Source organism: Anolis sagrei, chromosome 5 (genome assembly GCF_037176765.1).
Source record: "Anolis sagrei isolate rAnoSag1 chromosome 5, rAnoSag1.mat, whole genome shotgun sequence".
NCBI classification, from domain to species: domain Eukaryota; kingdom Metazoa; phylum Chordata; class Lepidosauria; order Squamata; family Dactyloidae; genus Anolis; species Anolis sagrei.
In genome coordinates, this window is record NC_090025.1 from 48,553,555 (window position 1) to 48,579,586 (window position 26,032).

At 38.4% G+C, this 26,032-nt stretch overlaps 2 protein-coding genes across 4 annotated transcripts in view; one reads left to right on the forward strand and one right to left on the reverse strand.

Moving 5' to 3' along the window:
* ARHGAP10 (Rho GTPase activating protein 10) overlaps window positions 1-4,134 on the forward strand; it is a 127,650-nt gene extending 123,516 nt beyond the window's left edge. Inside the window, exon 23 of the mRNA XM_060778866.2 lies at window positions 1,239-4,134. Within this exon, the coding sequence (XP_060634849.2) occupies window positions 1,239-1,327 (89 nt within the window). The 3' untranslated portion in view covers window positions 1,328-4,134. The remainder of the gene's footprint in view (window positions 1-1,238) is intronic.
* A 2,673-nt stretch (window positions 4,135-6,807) lies between these two features.
* The window catches only part of NR3C2 (nuclear receptor subfamily 3 group C member 2), a 188,462-nt gene continuing 169,237 nt past the window's right edge, over window positions 6,808-26,032 (reverse strand). For all 3 annotated transcript variants that reach the window (XM_060778863.2, XM_060778862.2, XM_060778861.2), the window contains exon 9: window positions 6,808-11,452. In XM_060778863.2, the coding sequence (XP_060634846.2) occupies window positions 11,297-11,452 (156 nt within the window). In that variant the 3' untranslated portion in view covers window positions 6,808-11,296. The remainder of the gene's footprint in view (window positions 11,453-26,032) is intronic.

Below are 26,032 nucleotides of genomic sequence, written 5' to 3' on the forward strand. Positions count from 1 at the left end.
AGATGGCCAGGTTCTAAGCCATTTAAAGTGAAGGTAGTAATAACAGTAGTAATGGTAACAATATAAAATAGAAGAGGAAGGGGAGTCTCTCTCTTTAAGGCTCGCAGTAGAGTATTTCAATCTTCTGTACTATCATGGAACCCAGCATTTGAGTAAAGTTGAGTATTGTGCTTAAAAATGCAAACTCCTTTGTTTGTTGCCTGAAGAAAGACTTGAAAATGTGTGGCTAATTCATGATGAACTTTAAGTAGCAGAAAGTGGGGTTAAGTAGGATTTGCTGGAGTCAGACAGTGTTTGTATATCTCGAAGAGTAATTATGAACCACATACAAGTCTTGGAAAAATACCCTCCACCTGGTATTAATTTCTAAGATCTATGTGTGCAAATTTGTCATCTTTCTTCTACCTGAGCAATTTCTCCAAGTTTCACATGCTCAGTTTTCCTACCAATACTAAACCATCTCTTAAAATGCTTGTTTGGTGGCTATCATTCATTAAATCAGTTGATGGGAGGAGAAAAGAGAGCATCATAGTTCCAAAAAATTAAGATGATACTTTTTTCTGAAAGCTCATCAAACTGAAGCTATGTAGGTGTCAGGAGCTCCTTTCAAAATGTGTTTTGCCTTGATTTTTTGGTCTTTTCTTATAGTCTGCAGACCCACTGCCTACTCCTCTGTGTTCTTTTTTAATTCCATCTTCCAGAAAGCAAAAGGAATGAGAGGGTCCAGATTTCATATGGGAAAGCACTGGAGGGATGGAGAGAATTTTAAGCCGACAGTTGACTCACAGGAAATGAATTAAACAGCTTTTCTCTCACTCAGGAACAGTGCTTTTCCTAAGGCAAAAAATAAAAATGAAATCCTTAACCACATCTATACACTCCTTATAATGTAATTGCCATAGTATTTATGTTGATGGGCTTCAGACAAGTTTCTAATAAAGCAAAAGCTCTGGAAAAATAAGGAAGATTCAAAAGTTTCTTTTCATGATGAAAAAGAAGTGTTAAAGGCTATCCATAGACTGAACCTTAATCTTTGAGTACTGCCCCAAGTCGCAAAGTTACACAATAGCCAATTAACTGATATGTCTTAATTACTTTTAATTCAGTTTTTAATGTGAGCTTTTATCTGTATCTGATGATTTTTGTTAGCCACCTTGAGATCCAGAACTAGGGAAAATGAAGTAAATATTACTACTATTATTAATGAATATGTTATATGTTTTTCCTATTACCTACAGTGCATTATTCACGAGAACCTGGCTGGCTTGAAGGAACTCTTAATGGGAAGAGAGGCCTCATTCCTGAAAACTATGTCCAGTTCCTTTAGTACTCTGCTCTGAGTGCCTGGAAGGTGTACATGGTATCCATGGATTTCTTTTTCTTTTTTTGATACAGTTGCTCCTCTTGACTTCAATTATTTTTAATGATTGAGGAACTTGACAGGAATTGAAGATCTTCATCTGTGTAAGGATTACACCCTTTGCCAAATAGGAATGTTGCAGTTGTGATTTCTGTAATTTTATATTGGAGAAGAAAGTGATTTACTTTTATAAAATGCTATTTTATGTTTGTAAAGAGTAATAATTATATATATCTGTGTATGTCTGTAAATTTACCAGACTCTTAAATCAAATCTTTGATTTCTGAACCACTTACCAGTTAAACAAAAATTGCAAAAAGTGTTCTTTCTGTTGTTCAGTTCTTAACTGTTGAGAGTTTTGAAACACCATGATTCCAGATTGCTCAGAAAAACCTTCCACATTGAGAAATTATTAAACATTTAAGCAGGTTAGATTCTTCCCTTATTTAAATGGCGGAAAACAGTATCAGTTGAAACACACAGGAAGAAAAGATAAATGCACCTTGCCAGTATCCACAGTATGCAGAAGATTTAACACAAATAGTGTGATTTACTGGTAAACTAAAAAAATTATGTGTATTTATTGAGCTCCATAAAAGTTCTACCTTTTGTTGAATGGAAGCAGGATTGAAATTGTCTGAAATCCTATTGGTGTATTTGCCAGAGCAAAAGTAATAGTTCCGGCCAGTTGTTCTAAAGCAGTGGTTCTCAACCTGTGGGTCCCCAGATATTTCAACTCGCAGAAATCCTAACAGCTGGCAAACTGGCTGGGACTTCTGGGAGTTGTAGGCCAAAACATCTGGGGACCCACAGGTTGAGAACTCCTGTTCTGGAGGGACATGTGCAGTCTTTTCTCTCTTACTTTTGAATTCTTTGAGGGGAAATAATTGACTGTTGCACAAAAAAAAGAGCTCAACGCCATAGTGTAGGGTCTCTCTGTAACAGGCCAAGTAAATACAGGATCCAATATAGCTAAGCTAGCTATATTTATGCTATGCTAAACTGTATAGAATCTTGCCCATAACCTTATGTGCTGTATATTTCTATCTAGTGCACTGTGATAATTCACTGTTTGTGATCATTTGCTGGTGGAAATTTACTAGGTAGGCCCAAATGAGAGGTGAAAAGCCTTTGCCTATATCCCCCCGCCCCCCCCCCCCCCAAAAAAAATCTTAGTCAAATGGAGCAGTTTGATGGTGGGAAGAGCCACCTTTCATTCAGTGGATTTAAAATTCTTCATGACCCCTTTCCCCACCATTATGGGGTAGGGAAATACAAGGTTATCCCTTTTGGAAAGTAGCCTGTGGGTGGGGATGAATTATTATCATCAACTGTTCTAGGCTTTAAAACAAGTTAGGGACGTACACTTGACTACATGTCATATCTAGTTTGGACCTACTATTTACATAACTTTGTGACTGATCAAGGTCATGTTATACACTGCTTATTTTCAAACAATCAGAAGAGTGGAAAGAATATCAAATGTTAGTTTAAAATCACAGTAATACTATGCAAAAAGAACAAAAAGCTTAGCACACAATTTGTATATATTATCTTTCTGCTCTGTTGAGTAATTTAAATGCAATATTTTTTTAAAACATTGGATTTTCAGGGGAGGTGATATTCAATGGAGATCGTAGAAGCACTGAAAGAGAAGTACTAAATCAGAAAACTAGTTCAGGTGCATTAGCTGATCTTTTGTCACGAAGTGCTTGATATTCTCAACCAAAAGCGTGAACTCTTCAGTTGAGAAAAGTGAGCCTAAATTGACAATGAGTAAAGTGAACATGTGCAAAGTGTTCCTTGATAGGTAGAGTCTGTAAATCAGCCCTAAAACTAGTTTCATATTGAAGCAGACTATGAAACAGTTACCAAATAGCTTAAGAAGTGCACAGCTCTATAAAGCATTTGAAGCCAACAAAATATTTTAAAAAACATTATCCTTGCTTCCTGCAGGTGACTTGCAATGGGTAAAGAAATGGTTGAAAGGAGTGCTCAGGTTGCTATTGACATCTCTTTCTTCCATCCCCATTTCACTAATGAGCTAATGCACACACAGGATCTCCTCAGGAACCCATTGCCACAAGCACATACCTAGATGCATGTGCGTTTTTCTGTGCAGTCTACTTCAAAACATACATGGCGATGTACTGAAGCAGTGGCTCTCAACCTGTGGGTCCCCAGGTGTTTTGGCCTACAACTCCCAGAAATCCCAGCCCATTTACCAGCTGTTAGGATTTCTGGGAGTTGAAGGCCAACACATCTGGGGACCCACAGGTTGAGAACCACTGCAGTAAAGGAATCCAGTAATTCCCTTCAGCACTCAGTTCCAGCTCAGCCTGCTGTAATGGGAGTAGACTATCATCACTGTTCCTTGCAAGTCTCTTTAGGAAGATTATAGGGAGAGTTTCCCCAAGACAGAATGAATTACAAACTAATTTACAGTTTTCCAACGGGTACTGCCTTCTCTCGTTCCATCCTACAATGGACAAATTGAGATCACCAGGCGGGCTTGAAGAGTGCAGATTCTTTACCCAACAGAGACAGATTGCAATTATATTCATTTTGCTCTTGCTGTTCAGATGTATATTTGGAAGGCGAAACTTGAATTCTTATATCCAAGTTCCTACCTGGTTCACACAGTTTTTTGTATATGTTACTCTTTTTTTTATCCAACGGGGCAAATCTTTTTGCTGAAGGAAGTGAAACAAATGTCTGTTTGAAGATTGTATTTAATGTTAAATAAAAAGAAAGTCAACTTTTTAATGATACAAGATTTTCTCTTCTTTTAAAAAACAGCCTTGTCTTTCTATCTTTTAAAAAAATGATTGAAAAACATGTCACAGTTAACAATATTTTTAGGTTATTTTCTTTAATGAGAAGGTTTAACTGACAATCATTGTCTGTTCTGTTGCCCAGAACTATAAGGCCTTCGGAGTGTACACAAATTATTTCCAGATGGTGCAGTTGTGATCCAAACTAGTGCTATTTCCCTGGTCCAGCTGGAACTCACCCAGGCTGTGGGGCATTAATATAGTTCTTTGTGTCTGAGGCTATAATCTTTGCCAGATAGCTTTAAGGTGATTCTACTTGGGAGATCATCAAGCTGCTTGGAAATGTGACCAAAAACAGCACAGATGCCTGTGGAATAATGTAATGGAAATCAGGTTGTCTTCTTTTCCAACTGTTGCAGGGAGAAAGAGTATAGATACAGTAAGGCATTAAACTCATCCCTGCCCCAGTAAAACGAATGTGTGGCGTGGCCACTTGTCCCTCTCTGAACATCCAGTGCATATGAGAGAGCAGTTATACTGGCTATCCCCTGCCATAAAAACATAACCCTGATCACATAAGAGTCCAAATTATGTGGAGGAACCCAGAGACATGCATCTCCTTTCACAGTGCCACAAAGGGTAAAGTTTAACCTGACCAGTTTATTCAGACTGAAGCATAGTTGGTTCTCAGCATTAAAGAGCAATTAGATAGAAACACAGGAATAATCTTGGGGCAGAACTGCATTGAGTCCCCTATTCCTGCATTGTCCCTGAGCATAGCCTTTCCTCATCAATAGAACTAGCTGACATTCAGGCATACGCCAAAAAGTGATGTGGTGCATTTGACAATCAATTCCCGTTTTCTCTTGCTACTGCCTATGCTGCTAGGACATCATGTTATAGTTATTCCCAAACTGACAGCCTAAGGAATTTCATTGGTGATGGATAAGTAAACACATAACATTCCTCCCCTTCAACATGGGCTACTTGGTTCTCAGTTGTGATCCCCCCCCCCCCTGGGTTGTACATACACAGTGACTGGAATCTGGTTTGTTAACCTCAACCAATTCACTCAGATTTGAGTCAGCATGCTGGTAAATCCTGGCGAGTAAATGGATCTACTCTATTTAGGACTAGAAACAGAATTCAGGCCAGTTTGTGTTCGTGGATATTCAGTGGGATGCCCGTAGTTGGCAAGTCCTCAATATCATTATAATGTGCATCTTCCCAGTTATAAACAGTGGACTTCTCTCAACGTACATGTAGCTTTGATATCACATGGAAGGGTTTCATGAGTTCTCTTGCCTCTTTCCAAAAACAGATGGTTCTAACATCAAAAACCTCCATACGAAGGTGAAAAATCACTTTTCCACCACCATCACTATGAGGTCAAGGCACAAACACATTATGTATGATGAAGCTTCTGTATTTCTTGGTCTTCAAACCTTTCTGAAAAATATTCTGAATGAACATGGTTACAATGTCCTTGAAAGTAGATAGTTGTTGAATTTCATAGTTACATATTCATTGTGCCTTCCGTTCTGTAATGGTGCATCTTATTATATTTCTCATGGGCCTGGTTTAGTGACTCCTTAGTGTCTTCACAGTGGTCAACTATATGGATATTTTTCAAGAGGCAAGCCCCTACAGTGTTCAGTCGTGTTCGTATCCTAAAACATTCCCATCCCCAACGCATATTGAGAAGCATGTCATTTTCTGCAAGTATGACTTGTCAGAGCAGCTATCTTTGGATAAATTAGCCATCTGGTGCAAAAGAGGAAATGCAATACAGGCAGTCCCCAAGTTACAAACAAGATAGGTTCTGTATGTTTGTTCTTAAGTTAAACTTGTTTGTATGTCAGAACAGGTACATTTTTAACAGTAACTTCAGATGGGTTGTTGTAGGATTTTTCGGGCTATATATATTTATATGTGTGTGTGTGTGTGGTCTCGATAGCATAGGGAAGGGTTAACACCCTTGTGGTGTTTGTTTTGCTGTCTCTGGCATTGTTCAGAAGATTTCATCTCACTTTCTGTCCCTGTGAGAATTGGAGTTTGAAAAATATGGCTTGTTATGGAAACGAAGATTGGTAATAAAGTTTCAATTGAGACCCCCTTTCCCCCAATAACTGTTTCAGGAGTGAATTTCCTTTCCTGGGAGTAGATTTCTCTCACTTCTTGTTATCTCATCCCCATTCTATGAGTTGTTTGTTAAGTCAGATGTTTGTTACTCTACTTAACAATGGAATCCTATACAGGTCTGTTTAGAAGTAAGTGCCATGAAATTTAGTGACATGTACTTCCAGATTAGTGGATATAGGATTGCAATCCTGATGTTCTATATTTGATATAATTAGGCACCAAAGATGTTGAATCATTACCTATTAAACATTTAAGTGAAATTAATGTGGACTGGAACCAAATGAAACGGTTTATCATCACAATCCTATTTACTACAAGGCAAAAAGGTAGAGAAGTAGGAAATAGAATCATTATGTAAAACTCCATCATGTGCCTAATGTGTTTCAGTTAAGAGCATCTCTCCAAAGAAACAGATGCAGCATCAAATTAATGCGATTGATATCAAAGCACAATGAATACCTGTAATCACACCATTTTAATTTGTGTATATTTGTATCGCTTATAAAAATTATGTATGTAAAGACATTAACATAAAGGCCAAACAGTAATTTTCTATTTATTCAAAAAGTTAAACATACAGAAGCAAGCCCCTAATTATTAATGCATCATTATGCATAGATGTTGTTGTTTACACCATAGTGCCAGCTGCTTTTTTTATTTTTCATCCAGTAATATAATTAGGACACAATGCACCAAGAACTCCTCCTGTACAAGTACTAAGTTCCCAGTGAAGGTGCTTTTCCCCTCCACGACTCCGAAACGTTTCTCTGAATATCCTGACATGATCATGGTTGCCTATCAGGCCATTCACCTACAAGATGAGATTGGATCCAACCCTTCCCCTCTCCTTCCCGCTAACAAAAATATCACATTTTTAATAGACAGTTAAAAGTGCATTAAATGTAGAACGATTCAAATTCATAAATGTTTTAAAAAGTCAGTGAAAATACCACCCTGTGAATTAGATTTTTGCATTATTGATTATAAAGTATATTTTATTAAGATTTTGATATTGCAAGCTTTTAGTCCTTTTTCAGTTTTGTTCTGTGCAACAAAGTGGTTACACACTGCAATGCAATATTATTCTTGAAATACCCACTGCAGTAAATTAAAACTATTTTACATTTTGAAACTTATGAATACAATATTTTTGCTGTATATCTTCATTCAGTCATTGCCATAAAATCATTACACTCAATCAACACAATTTACCATTTTGACATATCGATGTTTTTTTATCTTATTTTGCAGGAGACAGATGCCGATTTCCTTCTAAAGTACAATGTACTCCTGATACTTTCTTTGTTCATTAAAATTTCATTTCAATGATTTCTAAGTAATAATCAATGGTTTCATAAAACAGGTGATTAAAGGAAAGGGTTTATTATAATCTGCTTACAATTGTTTGCAAAGACAGACATATATTTTGCATAAAGATATAAATTATTTTAAAACTAATTTAGTGTTGTACGTATGACATTTCTGTGAATTATGAATTTTACCAAACCAAGATTAAATGCAATAAAGTACGGAAATCAGAGCAATCAGACAACACAGTGAATCGGGACAGACATCTAACAGTGGACATATTTTTTTAAAAAAAGAATATGGCTTTAATATTTTAATCAGGCAAAGTTACTAAGAGATAGAAAAAATGTAACCTTGTTAATAAAAAAAACCAGCATACTGCATTTACCACAAACCTGGATAATTTGAAATTCCAATTTTGGTATTTTTTTAAAAAAGCAAATGAAAGAGAGATTTGTAACCACTTTATAAACAACCACTCTGCATGCTGTGTATTTTTTTTCCACTTTACAAGTGCAGCTTTCATGTTGCTGTGCAGATCAAAGGAGCTGATGTTTTTGTTAGATTTCCAAAACTGTATACAATAGGTTGTTGTAAATTTTTCGGGCTGTATGGCTATGCTCTAGAAGCATTCTCTCCTGGTGTTTCACCTGCATCTATGGCAGGCATTCTCACAACCTCTGAGGATGCCTGCCATAGATGCAGGTAAAACTTCAGGAGAGAATGCTTCTAGAACATGGCCATACAACTCAAAAAAACTTACAACAATCCAGTGATTCCGGCCATGAAAGCCTTCAACAATACATGTATACAACAGGTCGGATCAAAACTAAGTGGAAATCAGTGTGACAAGATAGCCATGACTTAAGATCCACTGGACTAGGTTCGATTTGGTTTGTCAAGATCCCACCCATTGTATCCTTCCGTAATTTTAAATATTGATTTTGTTTAAGTATACCCTTATACAGATTTTTGATTTAATGAGATCTGTGATTTTAAAAGACAAGTGGTCATGTTTTTTATCTAAAGTAGATGGAAACACACATTCACATTTAAGAAACTTGAATGCATTGTGATTACAGAGAACTTAGGATCCAAAAAACTTATTTCTTGAGTCTCCATGGTGTACAGAAAACTGTTTTTTTAAACCTCTTTCCAAAAGCATTTATGATATGTCAAAGGGGGGGGGGGGGAGTCTTGTGTTTGGCCCGGGAGGTGGTGTTCTTCACTCTGCTCTATCTATGCTTATACCTTGACTAAATCTATATGAATTCCAACTTTGGTTTTCAATACATATCAATTTTCTTGAAAATATGCAAATTTTAGCTTGGACAATAATCCTCTTTATATTTGTATTTAATATTTCAAAGGTCATAGGAAAATATTTTATAATTTATACTCTGGTGTTCATATTGTTTATAGTATATATGTATATAATTCTGTTTTTTCTAATTATCATTTTATAATGATGGCGCAGCAGGTTAAATCGCTGAGCTGCTGAACTTACTGAACAAAAGGTCGGCAGTTCAAATCCGGGGAGCGGGGTGAGCTTCTGCTGTTAGACCCAGCTTCTGCCAACCTAGCAGTTTGAAAACATGCAAATGGAGTAGATCAATAGGTACCACTTATGTTGGAAGATAACAGCACTCCATGCAGTCTATGGAGGTGTCTACGGACAACACCGGCTCTTCAGCCTAGAAATGGAGATGAGCACCACCCCCCAGAGTCGGACATGACTAGACCCTAATGTCAGGGGAAACCTTTACCTTTACCTATAATAATTTTTAGAGAAATCCATATTTCAAGGCTCCTGGCAGTATTTGTTGTGTGTAAGGATTAATTTCAGAATGTTCTTTGGCTTACTAGCCAAGATGGCAATCCAAGGCATAGTTACATGGAAATTGTTTTGAAATCAATAGAACGTAAATTTATCTCCAAATTATTTTCTCCAAGTTTGTCAGTACTGTAGTACTCTTCTTCTCCACACTTATTATACAATGACAAATTTGCCTGTTTTTCTCAAACTTCCACATTCAGATCTATAGTTCATATTTATAATTCACTTTTTTTGTGGTTCACATACATTCCAGATTAAAAAGAAAGAGAGGGGCACAGATTTTTAGCTTTCTCGGCTGTCCAAAAAGCAGGGACATAGAAAGTTGCAACATTAAGTCCCATATACAGTACTCAAATGTAAGATCCAAGTTTGCTTAGGTTAACTCCCAGTACGGTGAGTATGGGGCTTTAGCTTATGTGTGCTGGATTGTAGCTTCTGAATTGAACAGGTTGGCAGCTGAAATCTCACTTCATTATTATGGGGCTGACTCATCTTTCAGGAGATTCTGAATACAATTCACCAGAAAGTTGTCTGGACCAAGTACCACTGAAATAAATGGACAGCCATCTGCTTTCACAGCTTCATTTACCCCAGTGTGATTTCTACAGGGCAACATCTTGGAGGATTGAACTCTCTGTAATTTTTCTTGATAGGTGAAATGTGCATAAAGCTTGGAAACGTAGCTAGAGGCATGGACAGAGCTTTAAAAAAGTTACATTTTTCAAGTTCCGAGGCATAAAACAGAACTCAAATGTGCTAAAATAGTAAAAGCAACAGATAAAAACAGAATCAGAAAAAGGACGTAGATGAAAACGGACAGAAAAGGAGAGGTTCAACTGAAAATGGTTATGGGTGGTTATTTACAACAGACACTGTCAGTTGGTAAATTAGATATGATACTAAAAAGGCACAGCTTTCCCTTTCTTAAATACACTGTAAACGGTTCATTATGCATGCAGAACAATTCACTTTACAAAAAAAAATTACCTTGTGTTTAGACAAAAAGAGTAATTAAATAGTCTCCAGCAAAATAGAATTCTTCCAAAAATACTCTTCCCGTTCATCCTATTAACCATTAAAGATTTTTAGGTCTCATTTACAAAAGTTCCTTATACCATTTTTTTTCAGGTCCTTCAATTTATACATACAGCAATGTACAGTACAGCAAAAGACTGCAAAAATTATTGGTAAAGCCAGCACAATATATACTATAAATTTTAACTGTGGCATTTGTTTTAACATCTTATCCTTTCAAGTTAAATAATAAATGAACACTTAACACAGTGTAGTTCATCTATGATGGATAAAATGGGATAACAAATGCCGCAGGCGAATATACCAAGATTATTCCACATCAAACGCTCCATTATATTTTACACATCCAGGGATCTGTGTGTTTATGTGTGTGTGTATGTATAGTACAAGAATTAATGCCCCATATTTACTTTTGTTTTATGTGCAAACCAATGGTAAGCTTTTAAAAAGTTCATATTAGTCCTTGAACCCTTTGAAAACAAGCAAACAATACCAGAAACTACATGGCATATTTAAAATGTTCATTTCTTAAAATATCAAAATCAAAGAGTTATTTGACTAGATATGGCTTTTCATCCAGAGGAACAGGATCGTTTTTGTCTACATGTTGGGGGTTCAGGGCAATGGTTCTCAAAATATCGTTACGACTTTGTCTCACCAAGTTCAGATAAGATGTTCTTCTGTCCTCCAAACCCTTCCTATGATTTTCAGACCATTCAAATTCTTGAACAATTTTGTACAGCATATTTCAAAGGTGGTTTCTTGGGTCCTTCAAGGATGTGGAATAGCACAGGGAAACTTAAGGCAAAGTTCTTTTTTCTCCCATTAAGACATTTTCAGTCACTTCCTGTGGAAGTAGAGGGGCTTGGCATTCCCAGATTCCACTTTGGGCAACTGGTCACTGATGATTTCTACCAACATGGCTGGAAACTCCACTTTCAGGGCTTGTGACTCTCGGAAGGTGTAGAAACAGAATTCCAACAAATCGCTAACAAGCTGGAAAAAAATTAGGGGGAAAGTCAGGACCAAGCGTTAAAACAAGGACATAATAATAATGATCATGAAGAGAAACAACTGGAAAAGCTAAAACAATATGAGGATTTAAAAATCGAACTGCAAAGACTCTGGCACAAGCCAGTCAAGGTGGTCCCAATGGTGATCGGCACACTGGGTGCAGTACCTATAGATCTTGGCTAGCACTTAAACACAATTGGCGCTGACTAAATTACCATCTGTCAGCTGCAAAAAGCCACCATACTGGGACCTGCATGCATTATTCGCTGATACATTACACAGTCCTAGACACTTGGGAAGTGTCCAACGTGTGATCCAATACAACAGCCAGCAGAGTGATCTTGTTTGCTGTGGACTCATCTTCCCGCCACTATTATTTGGGGGGACTCGGGGCGGCTTACATAGGGACCAAGCCCAGTCAGACAAAGTTAGAATATAACACAGTAAAAATACATATAACAACATCATAAAAACATAATTAAAACATCATTCATCATACAACAACCAGTAGCCGAACATAAGGGGCGAGGGAAGCCTTGTGCAATATAACTGCCAGGACAAAGGGCTGATGGCAAATTGCGAGAGGTAGATAATAAGTTATGGCTGAAAGGGCCAAGTCAGAGTAATACAGAACAACCCCAGGGTAGGGACAATAGTAAAGTGCACGAGTCGAGAAGGAAGTTATAGCTAGGAGGGCCAATTCATTTAGTGAACTAATTAATCCAAGGCACCTTTGAACAACCATGTTTTTAGGTCTTAAAAATATTATTTCCATGCAAATTGATACCTGTGGGTTTAAACAAAAGCTGCTCTGCCTTATAACAGATAAGCATTGGTTGTGAATCCATAAAGTTTGGGAAGGAGCGGCATCTTCAAATGCAGAGGAGTTCCCATATTCCAAAATGTGCTTCTAGTTTACCAAACATGATAAATTGCACCATATGTATACCCCTAGTTCTTCTTTCATAACTCAAATTGGGAACATTTTAGTGTCTTGCAGGCCTTTTAGACAAATGAAAATTGTACTGGTTGTTCCAATATTAATAATCATTAGATTAATGGTACTAATACTATAATCAGAATTTCCAAAAGCATGGATGGTTTAAACGAGAAATCAGGAATATATGACCCTTCAGATTGTATTGAACAAGGTGCCCAATCATTCGTTCCTAATATCTGTGTTAGCTAGAGCTAATGGATGTTGGTACTCCCAACAGTTTGCGGTATTTATGGTCCACATTTTTCCTCACACCTGGTTCAAGGTCTCCAAAGGATTATATCTTCTGCACTGCTTTCAGTTGTATCCATTAGAATATGCACACACACAACTATGAAGAACTAACTTTTGGCAATATATTTTCCCACTAAATCTTCTTAAATAATTCCATGCAGAAACACATACTACAACATTATATTTTTGGAATGATCTGCTAACAGATCACAGAGAACTACTGACTGGTGCCACACTGCCCTTTCTTCCAAAAGGACTCCCAGAATATTGTTTCGAGGGTCACTATACACAGGGCAATGTAACAGATAGTGTATTACAGCAGTTCTCAACCTGTGGGTCCCCAGATGTTTTGGCCTTCAACTCCCAGAAATCCTAACAACTGGTAAACTGGCTGGGATTTCTGGGAGTTGTAGGTCAAAACACCTGGAGACCCACAGGTTGGGAACCACCGGTGAATACATCCTCTCTTTCCCCGGACCCACAAATACGAAGTCATTGGGCATGAGGGATCCCTCTATATCTTCCCTCTAGCCAGCCTGATAGCATTGTTTGAAAGCGCAGGGCTATAAATGCTTTTCTAAGGGCTACTAAGCCCTCAGAACATAATATTAAGTTTTAATATTTATCTTGGAAAGTGCTGGTTGTATTTATTGTTTTATCTTTTTAAAGGTTGTATATTATGTGATGTCATGGCCTATGGCTGGTATAATAAACCATTCGTTCATCCATCCACATTATAATGTGAATGCACTCCTAATTTTCCTAGGTTTAAATGCCACTTCAGTTGGTGCTGGAACTCCGAAAAGGAGAGAGTGCTTGGTTTCCCAATTAATTAAGTGATCATGCACAAACGCTTTTCTCCTCATTGACACGTCACTCCCTCTTCCCAGGCCCCATTGGGAAATGTAACGGTTCAGAGTTGGGCATGCCTGACCACAATGGAGATTTAATACAGAGAACTCCCCATCTTCCTAAAACATTTTATACTAACACGCCATTTGTTTGCAAACAAATCTTTTAAATAAAGCATTCTCTTAATAACACCAATTGCAAAACCGCAATGGAATAAAACAGACCAGCAATAACAGGTTTAGTGGACACAGTGAAAATATGTAGGGGATCAAGCTTGGCTACAGATTCAGGCACATGCAGCTGGGCTAACAGGAGCAGACCTTCCTGTCCGTCTGTCCGTCCACCCCCCCCCCCCCCCGGTAGCAGCCTCTAGCCCAGTAGTTGTCAACTTTCCTAATACTCCATCCCCTTAATACAGTTCCTCATGTTGTGGTGACCCCAAACCATAAAATTATTTTCATTGCTACTTCATAATGGTAATTTTGCTACTGTTATGAATTGAAATGTAAATATCTGATATGCAGCATGTATTTTCATTCACTGGACCAAATTTGGCACAAATACCTGATTTGGAGTTCTAGTTCACCTGCATTCAGAGAGCAATGTGGACTCAAACAATGAAGGACCAAACTTGGCACAGATACTCAATATGCCCAAATGTGAACACTGGTGGAGTTTGGGCAAAAAAGATCTTGACATTTGGGAGTTGTAGTTGCTGGGATTTATAGTTTACCTATAATCAAAGAGCATTCTGAACCCCACAAATGATAGAATTGGGCCAAACTTCCCACATAGGACCCCATGCCTAGAAGGGACTCGCTGGCACAAGCCTCCCTACAGCCTCGCACGCTCTCCTTTGCCTATACATGTGCACAACACTACCATGTGTCGAGCACGCCTGCTCTCCCCTCCCTGCTTGGAGTCTCAGAAACAGCCCTCCCCTTGGCTGAGAAGCTGGCTGAGACGCTGACCAATCACAGAGGAAGAGGGCTTTTGGAGGGAGGATTCACCATCTGTTTCCAAAAAGAAAGAGAAGGTCAGGCAGGGAGAACTTCAGCCTTCTCTGCCAAAGGGGTTCCTAAGACCACCAGAAATATGTTCTCTGATGGTGTTTGGTGACCCCTCTGAAACCCCCATGACGCCCCCCCAGCCTGGGTTCACAACTCCAAGGTTGAGGAATGCTGTGTTAAAATGTATTCTGGAATACCAGCCAAAAGACTTTTTTTAAAATGAAAAAAGAAGGAAACACTTTCCATAACCCAAAAGAGAGTGAACATGAGAAGACAGCAATAGACTAGGAACATACCCACAGAATGGCATTTACTTTATGTACTCATATATATACAGTGTCATCTATGGGGAGGGGAAAGCACCAATGCCGCCTCAGTGCTGCCATTATTTTCTTGCCCAGGCATTTGAGAAGGACAGATGTGTTGCTACAATGGAGAGAGCAGTGGGAGTCAGTGCTTCTTTGAGGTTCTCCTCAACCTTGCCTTTCACCACTCAACTCAGAGAAGGAGGTGGTTCTTTTCATATATATTAGAATTAAGGTCATCTCCCCACACTGACCCATGAATAAATTGAACCAGATTTTTAGGGCTGATTTTTTGACTAACATTTCTAGACTTACAATACATGAGTCTATAGAGTAACTTCAATTTTGTACCTTTTTGGTACTTCTTTAAAAGTTTTATCTTAAATGTTTTAAGCACATCTTTTTAATGTGGGGAAAAGTGAAACCTTTCCCTGAAGAAAGGTATTTAAAAAAATATCCAAAAAAGCTAGATTCAAGCTGGTCAAACTATTCACTGTGCACCTTTCCAGCAAGGTGAAGCTTAAAACAGAGGAGATGACAGCGATACAAAATTTAACGAGTGCCAAACTGTATTGTGAGAAGCTCCTCTCATCGGGTGCACTTTCAGGATATTGTACCTTTTTATTTCAAAAGGGATCAGCCTTTTTATGTTTCCCACTGCTACAGGAACAGAATAGGTTTAATTGTCTACTTTGCTTGACATTTCTCTGCATGAGAAGCTTGATTCTCAATAGCACCTCCTTTCCCTGACGAAGGGCAGGCAAGGGAGCAAGGCAGGAGAGAGCACAGAGGCACAAAGTTGAAAAGAAGAAATGGAGGTTTCGACAAAGGATGTCCATGAGATTTCTAAAAACCGTTCTCTGATCCGTAGGACCCCACCATACTGTCCCCACTGACCGCTATATGAAGAGTCATGTTCTGGGAGTTCAGAGAGGTTTTCTATAGCAGTCATCTCTATGGAATGGTGCTCTGTTTTGGTGGCACGAAGTGTAGACAGACATGTGCTTTGGTATGCATTATCAAACTTGTAGGCAGAAACAAAAACTAGTCTACATAGTCTACATAGGGACCACCAAATGCAGCATTGCCCAAACACGAATCAAGGAACATGAAAGGCACTATTTCAACCAGAAAAGTCAGCCATAGCAGAGCACCTGATGAACCAACCTGGACATATTATTTGAGATCACAGAAATGCTGGACCACTCCAACAATCACCATGTTAGGCTACACAGAGAAGCCATTGAAATCCATAAGTATGTAGATAATTTCAACAGAAAGGAGGAAATCATGAAAATGAAACAAATCTGGCTACCAGTATTAAAAAGTCTAAATTATAACAGTAAAACAACACTCAAACACAAGGGAACACCAGAGAACAAACAATCAGGGACAGCTAATCACCTCCCAACAAAGGATTCCCCCAGGCAGTAGAAGCCACACCTTGAAACTGCAGGCTATTAAATGCTAATCAAGGTGGCCAATTGAAACATTCACACCTAGCTCCAACAGACAAGAGTTCTTTCTCCCACCCTGGACTTTCCATAGATATATAAACCCTACTTTTCTAGTTTCCAACAGACCTCACAACCTTGAGGGTGCCTGCCATAGATGCAGGCGAAACATCAGGAGAGAATGCTTCTAGAACATGGATATACTGCCCGGAAAACCTACAACAAACCATTAACAAACTTATAGGCAGAATCAAAAACTGTAGTTAGTTTTTGTTTTCAATATTGTTTCCAATATTTATTTATTGTATCTGTATCTTAGCAAAGATGGAATTCAATGCAGCCCACAAAAAGAGTCAATTAAGGTTTCCAATTAAAACCCAATTAAGACAACTTTGAAGCTGCTCCCAATAAAAAGCACAAGTAAAAATAATTCCACATATTGAAATGATTAAACAAAAAGCAATATAAAATGTATCCACCAAAGGAAAAGAAAATACGACAGCCACTCAGTGAAAATTTCCTTCCTCAGCAACTAGTCGGCTCTGAAAAGCCTGCCTAACAGAAAGGGTCATTTGCCTGACAAGAGGGAGGGTAGCGATCTGGTCTCTCTCAGTAGGGAATGCTAGGTCTAGGGTGCAACCACTGAAGGCCCTTCTACACAGCCCTATATCCCAGAATATCAAGGCAGAAAATCCCACATTACCTCTGAGGATGCCTGCCATAGATGCAGGCGAAATGTTACGAGGGAATGCTTCTGGAACACGGCTATGCAGTCTGCAAACTTACAGCAACCCTGTGATTCTGGCCATGAAAGCCTTCGACAATACAAATCCCACATTATCTGCTTTGAACTGGAATATATGGCAGCGTGGTCTCAGATATTGTGGGATTTTTTGCCTTGATATTCTGAGATATAGGGCTGTGTGGAAGGGCCCTGCGAGAGCCTCTTTGTGGCTGATGGACCCAAGAGAAGGCCCACTGCAGAAGCTTATTTACAGAGGCACATTAACATGCCAAGAATGCCACATCGCAGAAGGAACGGCCCTTGAAATCTCTCCAGTTTGTATTCAGATGCTAGGTTTATGTATTTTCATAGCCAACATCATGTCAGCAATGAATTCTAGGACACTCTGGCTCCCAGTTACTAACCCAATGGATCAAGCTATCTATGCTGCCATGCCATTCCATGAAGGTCAAAAACAACTTCAAAGATGGACTTAGGATATTTCTCATGCTAACCCTGGTGCACACAGTAGTGTATATATCTTCTAGGATGGCCAATATGGTAAAATATAAAAGAGAAACACTAATATCATTTTGGATAAATGCATACAAATCAATCTTCCTAGAGCAATCACACATTTAGAATGAATGTTTATCTTTGACTTGTTTCACTTGAATCTCGAATGCCATTACTGGGATAAATACACAACTCCAACAAATGGGTTTTAATCTAATCATTGTCTGTCAACATTTTAAAAACTCTACTGATTACATTGTTGTTTGTTGCTTATTTTAAATTGTTTAAATAGTTTTGTTTTGCAATAATGAGGAAGGCAGAGGAGATATAAACTGAAAGTAATGCATAAATGCACCACAGAAGTTTCTGATGGTTGTATTCCATTACTTCAGCTTCTTTTTGATAAGCAGTGGCTAAACCCCAGCTGGGATTACAGGTTAATATAGAAGGGAACAATGATGTTTTTAGACTACACATCTCATAATTTCCCACAATGGAGTAGTCATGCTGACTAGAACCTTGTTCAACCACCATTGTCATTGTCACCCTTGGAGGAGATGCTGTGGCTTCCCATCACTCGGTGTTTGAACTTTTATTAGCAAAACACCCCCTCCCTGCCCCCCCCAGACAAAATGGACTGGTCGGGGCTTAATAGACTGGATCTGCTGGAATTTTTTCATCAGCCCATTGGGCATTCCTTAAGGACAATTAGATGTGGGTGGATTGGACTAATTTTAGGTGGGGATGGGCTGCGTGTGACAATGTTTCAAGGGTGTCCAGCTGCTATTTATCAGTGTGTTGGCTGTTTACTGGACTGTAAGACCTGTAGTCGTGCTTCAGTGCAATGTAAGTTTGATATGTGTTAAGATGTTTTAATATATTTTAATCATTTGAAAGACCACTTTAATTGATATGTATGTGCTTTTTTTTTTTTTTACAGTTTGTTAGTATTGTGTTTTATTGATATTGTTATTATCTGAATCTGGCATTGAATTATTGCCATAGTTTGTAAGCCGCCTTGAGTCCCCCTTTGGGGGTGAGAAGGGCAGGGTATAAGTACAGTAAATAAATAAATAGTAGAGGCAGAAGCCAAAAACATCTGGAGAGATGGTTTTTCACTTTTGCCTTAAGGAATGAAGGAATATTATTCATGGTTAGATTTACAGTGGTTCTCAACCTGTGAGTCTCCAGATGTTTTGGCCTTCAACTCCCAGAAATCCTAACAGATAGTAAACTGGCTGGGATTTCTGGTAGTTGAAGGCCAAAATACCTGGAGATCTACAGGTTGAGAAGCACTGGATTACGAAGACATAAGGATAAGGAAGAAAAAGGATATGAAATAGTTGAGTCCTCTGAGAATTTAGCATAAGGCATATTCTGTTGGCAGCGGAGCAAATTCTGTAAGCAAGAAGCCAGTTTCCTCCAGATCTACATCAATTGATTTAAGGATTGTGCCCAAATACATAGTTCCTAATGTTTGAAATTACAGTATAATCAACATCATCCAGGAAATTAAAAATGTACATCTAACAGTGGTTATGTAATTCACACTACTGCACATATTGACAATGTAAGGTCATGAGTCTGAGGATGGCTTCTCCACCGAGATTTCCTGATTCATGTGGGCTGTTAAACAGAATGTGTTATTTTAAACCCTGCTAAGGGACAGAGATAAAGGCTGATGCTGACCTTTTAAAAAGCAGAGTACACTGTTTGCTGAACAGATTATGAAAATAGGTTTTTTAATCTTATCCAATGTCAAACGGTTGTGATTTCAAAATTTCAAATCTAAGCAGGTATAAAATATATTCCTACTCTAAGCTACTACTTCTAAAATTCACTCTTAAACCAACTGATTACACCTGGCGTTCCTTTCTACATTCTTAACAAGTGATACAATACCAGCAGGTCATTGATGGAAAAGTGGCCGATGGATCAAATCCCTTGCAAGGGTGAGAAGAGCGGGATATAAATGGAACAAATAAATAAATAAACAAATTTTAATCCGGCATAAATGAGTAGAACCATAAGGAAAGCTGAGCGAAGGAAGATAAGACGCTTTTGAACTGTGGTGCTGGAGGAAAATTCTGAGAGTGTCTTGGACCGCAAGAAGATCGAACCAGTCCATACTCCAGGAAATAAAGCCCACATATAAAGATCCGCATAGTCAAAGCAATGCTATTCCCTGTAGTAACCTATGAATGTGAGATGGACCATAAGGAAGGTTGAGCGATGGAAGGTTGACGCTTTTGAACTGTGGTGCTGGAGGAAAATTATGAGAGTGCCTTGGACGGCAAGAAGATCCAACCAGTCCATACACCAGGAAATAATACCTGACTGCTCACTGGTGGGAAGGATATTAGAGGAAAAGATGAAGTACTTTGCCACATAATGAGAAGGCAGGAAAGTTTGGAGAAGACAATGATGCTGGGGAAAATGGAAGGAAAAAGGAAGAGGGGCCGACCAAGGGCAAGATGGATGGAGGTTATCCTTGAAGTGACTGGCTTGACCTTGAAGGATCTGGGGGTGGCCATGGCTGACAGGGAGCTCTGGGGTGGGCTGGTCCATGAGGTCACGAAGAGTTGGAGGGAACTGAATGAATAAGCAACAAATGAGTAGAAATGACCATACTTTTCAGATCTTTATTTGAAGCCTCTTTCCAACTGCCAGTCTCTGTAGAGGAAAGTTATGCAAGCAATAAGAACCGCTCATTTTCTATTGTGATACCCCATCTCTAAAAGTTTTTCCCCAAAATGACAAGACTGTCCTCAGTGTTGTGGAAAGAGTGAAACTGGGGCATTGGCTAGTAATGTAGCTATTACCATTCCCATGGAGTGGGAACTTTTGGTCATAGTCATGTTTTGGCAACCTCAAAACCAGGTTACCAGTGGTCTATGTGGGAGCAAGACTCAAAGCGCACAACACGTACAAAACACAGCAGCTTGGCTTTCCTATTGTGGAAGCAAAATCCTTCAGAAAGCTGAGGGATTTTGCATGTTGGCCATTGGTAAGGCCAACAAAAATTCAGGACTTTTGTGTCCAGTGGAAATCTGCTTGCTTGCACTGAGTAGGGTATTCTCTGTTGTGCTGGGTCCTGCCTTTGTGGAATTATGGCCTAGTTGAGTTCCAACATATTCCCAATATAGGGGCTAGAGACTGACAATTGTTGGCTCAGAGATTTTACTGTTTCTAAACCACTGTGGTGTAGTCGTTTGAATGTTGGGAATGACTCTAGAGATCAGGGTTCAAATCTCTGCTCAACCATGGAATCTCACTAGGTGACCTTGGGCAAGTCACACTCTCTTAGTTCCAGAGGAAGGCAACCCCTTCTGGGTTTTTCCCCCAAGAAAAGCCTGTGATGACTTTAGGGCCATCATAAGTCAGAAAACACTTGAAGGCACACAACCAACCAAACCAGTCAGTTACACCTAGTGACTTAGTGAGATTAATTAAATATGTTATTTTATCATTGCTTTATTACTTTTAACTGCATTTTTCAACAATGTGATATTGAAAACTACTTTCATGCGGTTTTTAAAACATGAAAAATTGTATAAAAATATGTTGCTGTGAGTTTTCCGGACTATATGGCCATGTTCCTGAAGCATTCTCTCCCTAAAATAAACATGGCCATGCAGTCCAGAAAACTCAGAGCAACTCAGTAATTCCGGCCGTGAAAGCCTTTGACAACATGGTATGAAATGTTTTAATAAGTAATTCAATAATGTTCCCACAATTCTAAGGACTTGAAATTTGAGCTTCTATTCATGGTAGTGCCCAGTGTCCATAAATTTCCTCTAAAATTTGCTTGCGCTTCTCTAAGTCACAGTGCTACAGATAAGTTGTGAGGACCACTACTTTCAGATTTTTAGAAAAATTATCAGAACTCTTTCTGGTACCAGATAGAATAGGATTATCAAAACACATAATACTGATTTCCCCCCATGGGTATTTGTATTTTTGTAACTATAGGTATCTTTAGATATACGGTAGGGAAAATTACTAAGAAATCCTACAATTATGGGTTTCGACCACACAATGTTCATTTCATAATTCCTTTTACTTGGATTAATGTCAATAAAAACTATTATTTTGGAAAGACTAACTTCACAGTTTTGATTTTCCATGCTTATGATTAAATAAAAGTAGAGTTCAAGAAGGTTACCCTTTGAACTACAGATCCCAGAAGCTGTCCAACAACATGGCTACTGGTTAGGGGATTCATGGCTACTGGTTGAAAGAGTGTCATCTAAGGAAGTAGACCCTCTTGCCCCATTTTTATTCTCAAGCCCTGAGCCAAAGTACTTAGATATACAATTATTTAAGACCTAAACCCCAAATCTGCTCTGCCAGCAAAACCTATTTAGTACAGGTTATGCGGCAGTTGCTGTCCCAGCACAGCGTCCCACTCGAATGCTGTTAAGCTGTTGGCACCACAGTGAGGTACTAGTAGTGCAAATGTGTAAAACTGAGATATCAGCCCCACTGAGTTTATGGGGCCTAAATCAGCTTTAATCTGGCTACATCAGCACTGTGACCTCTGCATGTCTGAATTCAAGCTGTTCAATAATTGCTTTGTTTTCTTTTCAGTGCTTAGGGGATCTGTAAATAAATATGCTGATGTTTTTAAATCCTCGTTTGCTTACCTTTTTCTTTTAGGGAATATTTTCATCATCTTGGCACTTTCCTTCATTCACATATGTTCACCATGTGGAAGAAGACCAGCTAAAACCACCAAGTAATATAAAACAATTCCCTTTGCAGTGGTCTTAAATTATCATACTTAGTACAGTGTTGCCTTGTTTAAAATATTTTTATTCCATTTCCATATAATTCAGTCTCCAAAATGACTTTTTAGTTATGGACTTTTTAGACTGTCTTAGATAGCAGAGTCTTACCATTTTAGGGACCTTTGTGACATATTGCCAAAGCCTTTGAATAAGAAATATAGTACAGTCTTCCTGGAGGTCTTTTTTCAAAAATGAGAAATAAAAACAATGACCGAAATCCTGAATGTCCTTTCGTGCAACTTAAGTTTGTGTGAATGTTTACGAAGTAGCAGGCTCTAAAAAACCCAGTTACTGAATTAAGAAAATGTGTAACCAATGTGCACTAGGAGGGTCCAATGCACAGTGCAACCAACTTGTCAGTGTCCCCGTTGCATGCCTATCCCTTTGCCACAGCCCTCTATTGAATATGGATGTTGGACATTAATACTACTACTACTACTAATAATAATAATAATAATAATAATATGATCTCAACCAGCTTTTGAAAACAATAAACATTGACAAAATCAACTGCAAAAGGCCACCTTACTTGGATCTGCACGCATCATTCGAAAATATATCACACAGTCCTAGACGCTTGGAAAGTGTTCGACTTGTGATTTTGTGATAAGAAATTCAGCATATATATCTTATTTGCTGTGACATACTGTGTTTTTGTGTCAGTAAAATAATAATAATAATAATAATAATAATAATAATAATAATACTGAAACAATATGAGGATATAAGGATTGAACTGCAAAGATTCTGGCACAAGCCAGTCAAGGCAGTCCCAGTGGTGATTGGCACACTGAGTGCAATGCCTAAAGATGTTAGCCTGCACATAAACACAATTGGCATTGACAAAATTACCATTTGTCTGCTGCCAAGGGGCACCCTATTGGGATCTGCATGCATTATTCGCCTATACATCACATAGCGTCCAACGTGTGATCCAATACAACAGCCAGCATAGTGATCTTGTTTGCTTTGTACTAATCTTGCTGTGATGATAATAATAATAATAATAATAATAATAATAATAATAATAATAATAATAATACAACCTGCCCTCTCTCCCCGAAGGGACTCAGGGGGATTTCCAAAGTATAATAAAAATAGCAAACATTCAATGCCAAGAGCAAACAAATAACAATCAAACATAAACTAAACTAAACATAATTTGTAAACAGCCGAACTTAACCAAGGATAAACTAAATAAATATAACACAAAATGCCGAACCAATTAAAACACAATACATTAAAAGCATAATATACTATATCACAACAACGGGCTGAGGCAGATATCCCATGTCAAGGCGAGGATGTGCCAGATTGTACAGGTAGGTCTTTAAAAGCTTTTTAGAGAACGGGAAGAAGCCATTTCTTGGGGGGGGGGGGGGCATATTTTTACCATTTTATTTCCTGCACACATTAAGTTCACTTATGAATATGCAATGGCCCCAAAGGAGTCTGTACAACAACTCAGATTTTACAGTCTCCCTTCCACATTAGGTTTCCACAGGTACAACAATTCTAAAGTAAAGGTACTTCTATACCAACGTTCTTTCAAGTTCACGTTAAACTAGAAATCCTATAGCTATGTCCCTCCCAAACTTCTGAACATGCTCTCATTTGGGTCTATGTGGGAATAAGGGGAACTAATACATGGAAAGCTATCTGTAAGAATATACACTAATATATTTCAGGTAGTAGAAGGATGGGTAAGTGGCTGTACATATGTGTGTGTGCCTGTTTGTATATATGTGAATATATTTGTGTGTGCGTATTATACACACACATTCACACATATTATAAAAAGGTAAGGGTTTCCCCTTGACATTAAGTCTAGTCGTGTCCGACTCTGGGGGTTGATGCTCATCTCCACTTCTAAGCTGAAGAGCCGGTGTTGTCCGTAGACACATCCAAGGTCGTGTCGCCAGAATGACTGCATGGAGTGCTGTTACCTTCCCACCAAAGCAGTGCCTATTGATCTACGAGTTCTCCCTTACAAATAATCTGCTCCTTTATCTCACCCTGAGTTTTTAAATCATTTTATGTACATGCGGCCTGTTCATTGTCATTATGTTTGGTTTACTGCTTTTTTTTTGCATGTTCTGTATATATTGTTTATATGCTTATATGTCTTATACTTTAATGCTATGTTGTTTATTTTATTGTAATTTGTTGTTTGAGCTTGGCCTCATGTAAGCCGCCCCGAGTCCCCATTGGGGGAGATGGTGGCGGGGTATAAATAAAGTTTATTATTATTATTATTACTCACATTTGCAGGTTTTCAAACTGCTAGGTTGGCAAAAGCTGGGTTTAATTAATTAATTAATTAATTTGGAGTGCTTCTACCTCACCCTTCTCAACCCCCTGGGGGGGCGGAGGTGGCTTACAAAAGGCACAATTCGATGCCCAACAGTTCACTTAATACAATATACAAAATACAATATAACGACAACAGTTATAACTAGTTAAAACAATCAAATTAATACAATAGGAGCAATAAAATCATCTTGTGGTCAACGTTCGCCAGTTCATAAATCCATAATCCATCTAGCATTGTCATTGTCCTTTCCTACTCTGGTCGTCATTTAACAGCGGGAGCTCACCCTCCTCCCAGGATTCAAATCGCCAACCTTTCAGTCAGCAAGTTCAGCAGCTCAGCACTTTAACCTGCTGCGCCACTGAGGGTTTCCACACATTATACTAAACATACACACACACACACACACACACACATACACACACACACATATGCATGCATACACACACAAATACAAACACATACACAAACAATATAAGTATCTTTATGCCCCAACCTGCTAGGCAATTATCTAAACTATTTGAATTGATAATGACTTGACTTGACTGACTTCAATGCAGCTCTGCTGGCTGTAACACAAGGATTTTTAACTTGTATTTTCCTGCTCAGCAAGCTGGTTGTTGAGCAGGAAAACGGCGACTCCCCTCCCCGCATCAAGTCAAAGCTAGTCTCTGAAGAATGAGCTGTTACTGCACTACTAATAATACTCTTGACTCCCACCGAGATTTTTCAGCGTTTTAATTAACAGCACATTACTTGACAAATAATTCCATATGCATGTTCTGTAAACAGACCTCAGGCTTTCATACAGATTTGACCTGAAATACACCATACTGTACTGTGTCTTCACAAATAAGTCAGTCAAGTATAAAGAGGCACATTTATATGCGGCCCCTGGGACACTGAGGCCAAAGATTCTGTGCTCAGCATGTATGCCAAACGTATACTTCTTTGCTTCATCATAAGAATAGAGTACAGGCGCCTGCTTGCTTTTGCTATACAATTTAACAGCTTTTAAAGGATTTATTTCCTTGCACTATACAATTTAACAGCATTTAAAGAGACGCTTAACAGGAGACCATCCTCTTCAAACTAGTGGCTCCACAAAACAGAAATTATAAAAAAAGTAAAATTCCATTAGATAACAAATTGGGAAGTATGTCAAAATTAATAATAATAATAATAGTAATAATAATAATAATAATAATAATACATTTAAACTAGTGAACTTGAAGACTAACTTATGCAAATCAAATCTTTGAAAGATTGAACATATTATTTGTAGATTATACTTTTAAATCTTACACAGAAACAAGAACTATTTAGAATTATAATTTACAGGGATGCAACCGCAACATATGCTGATGGG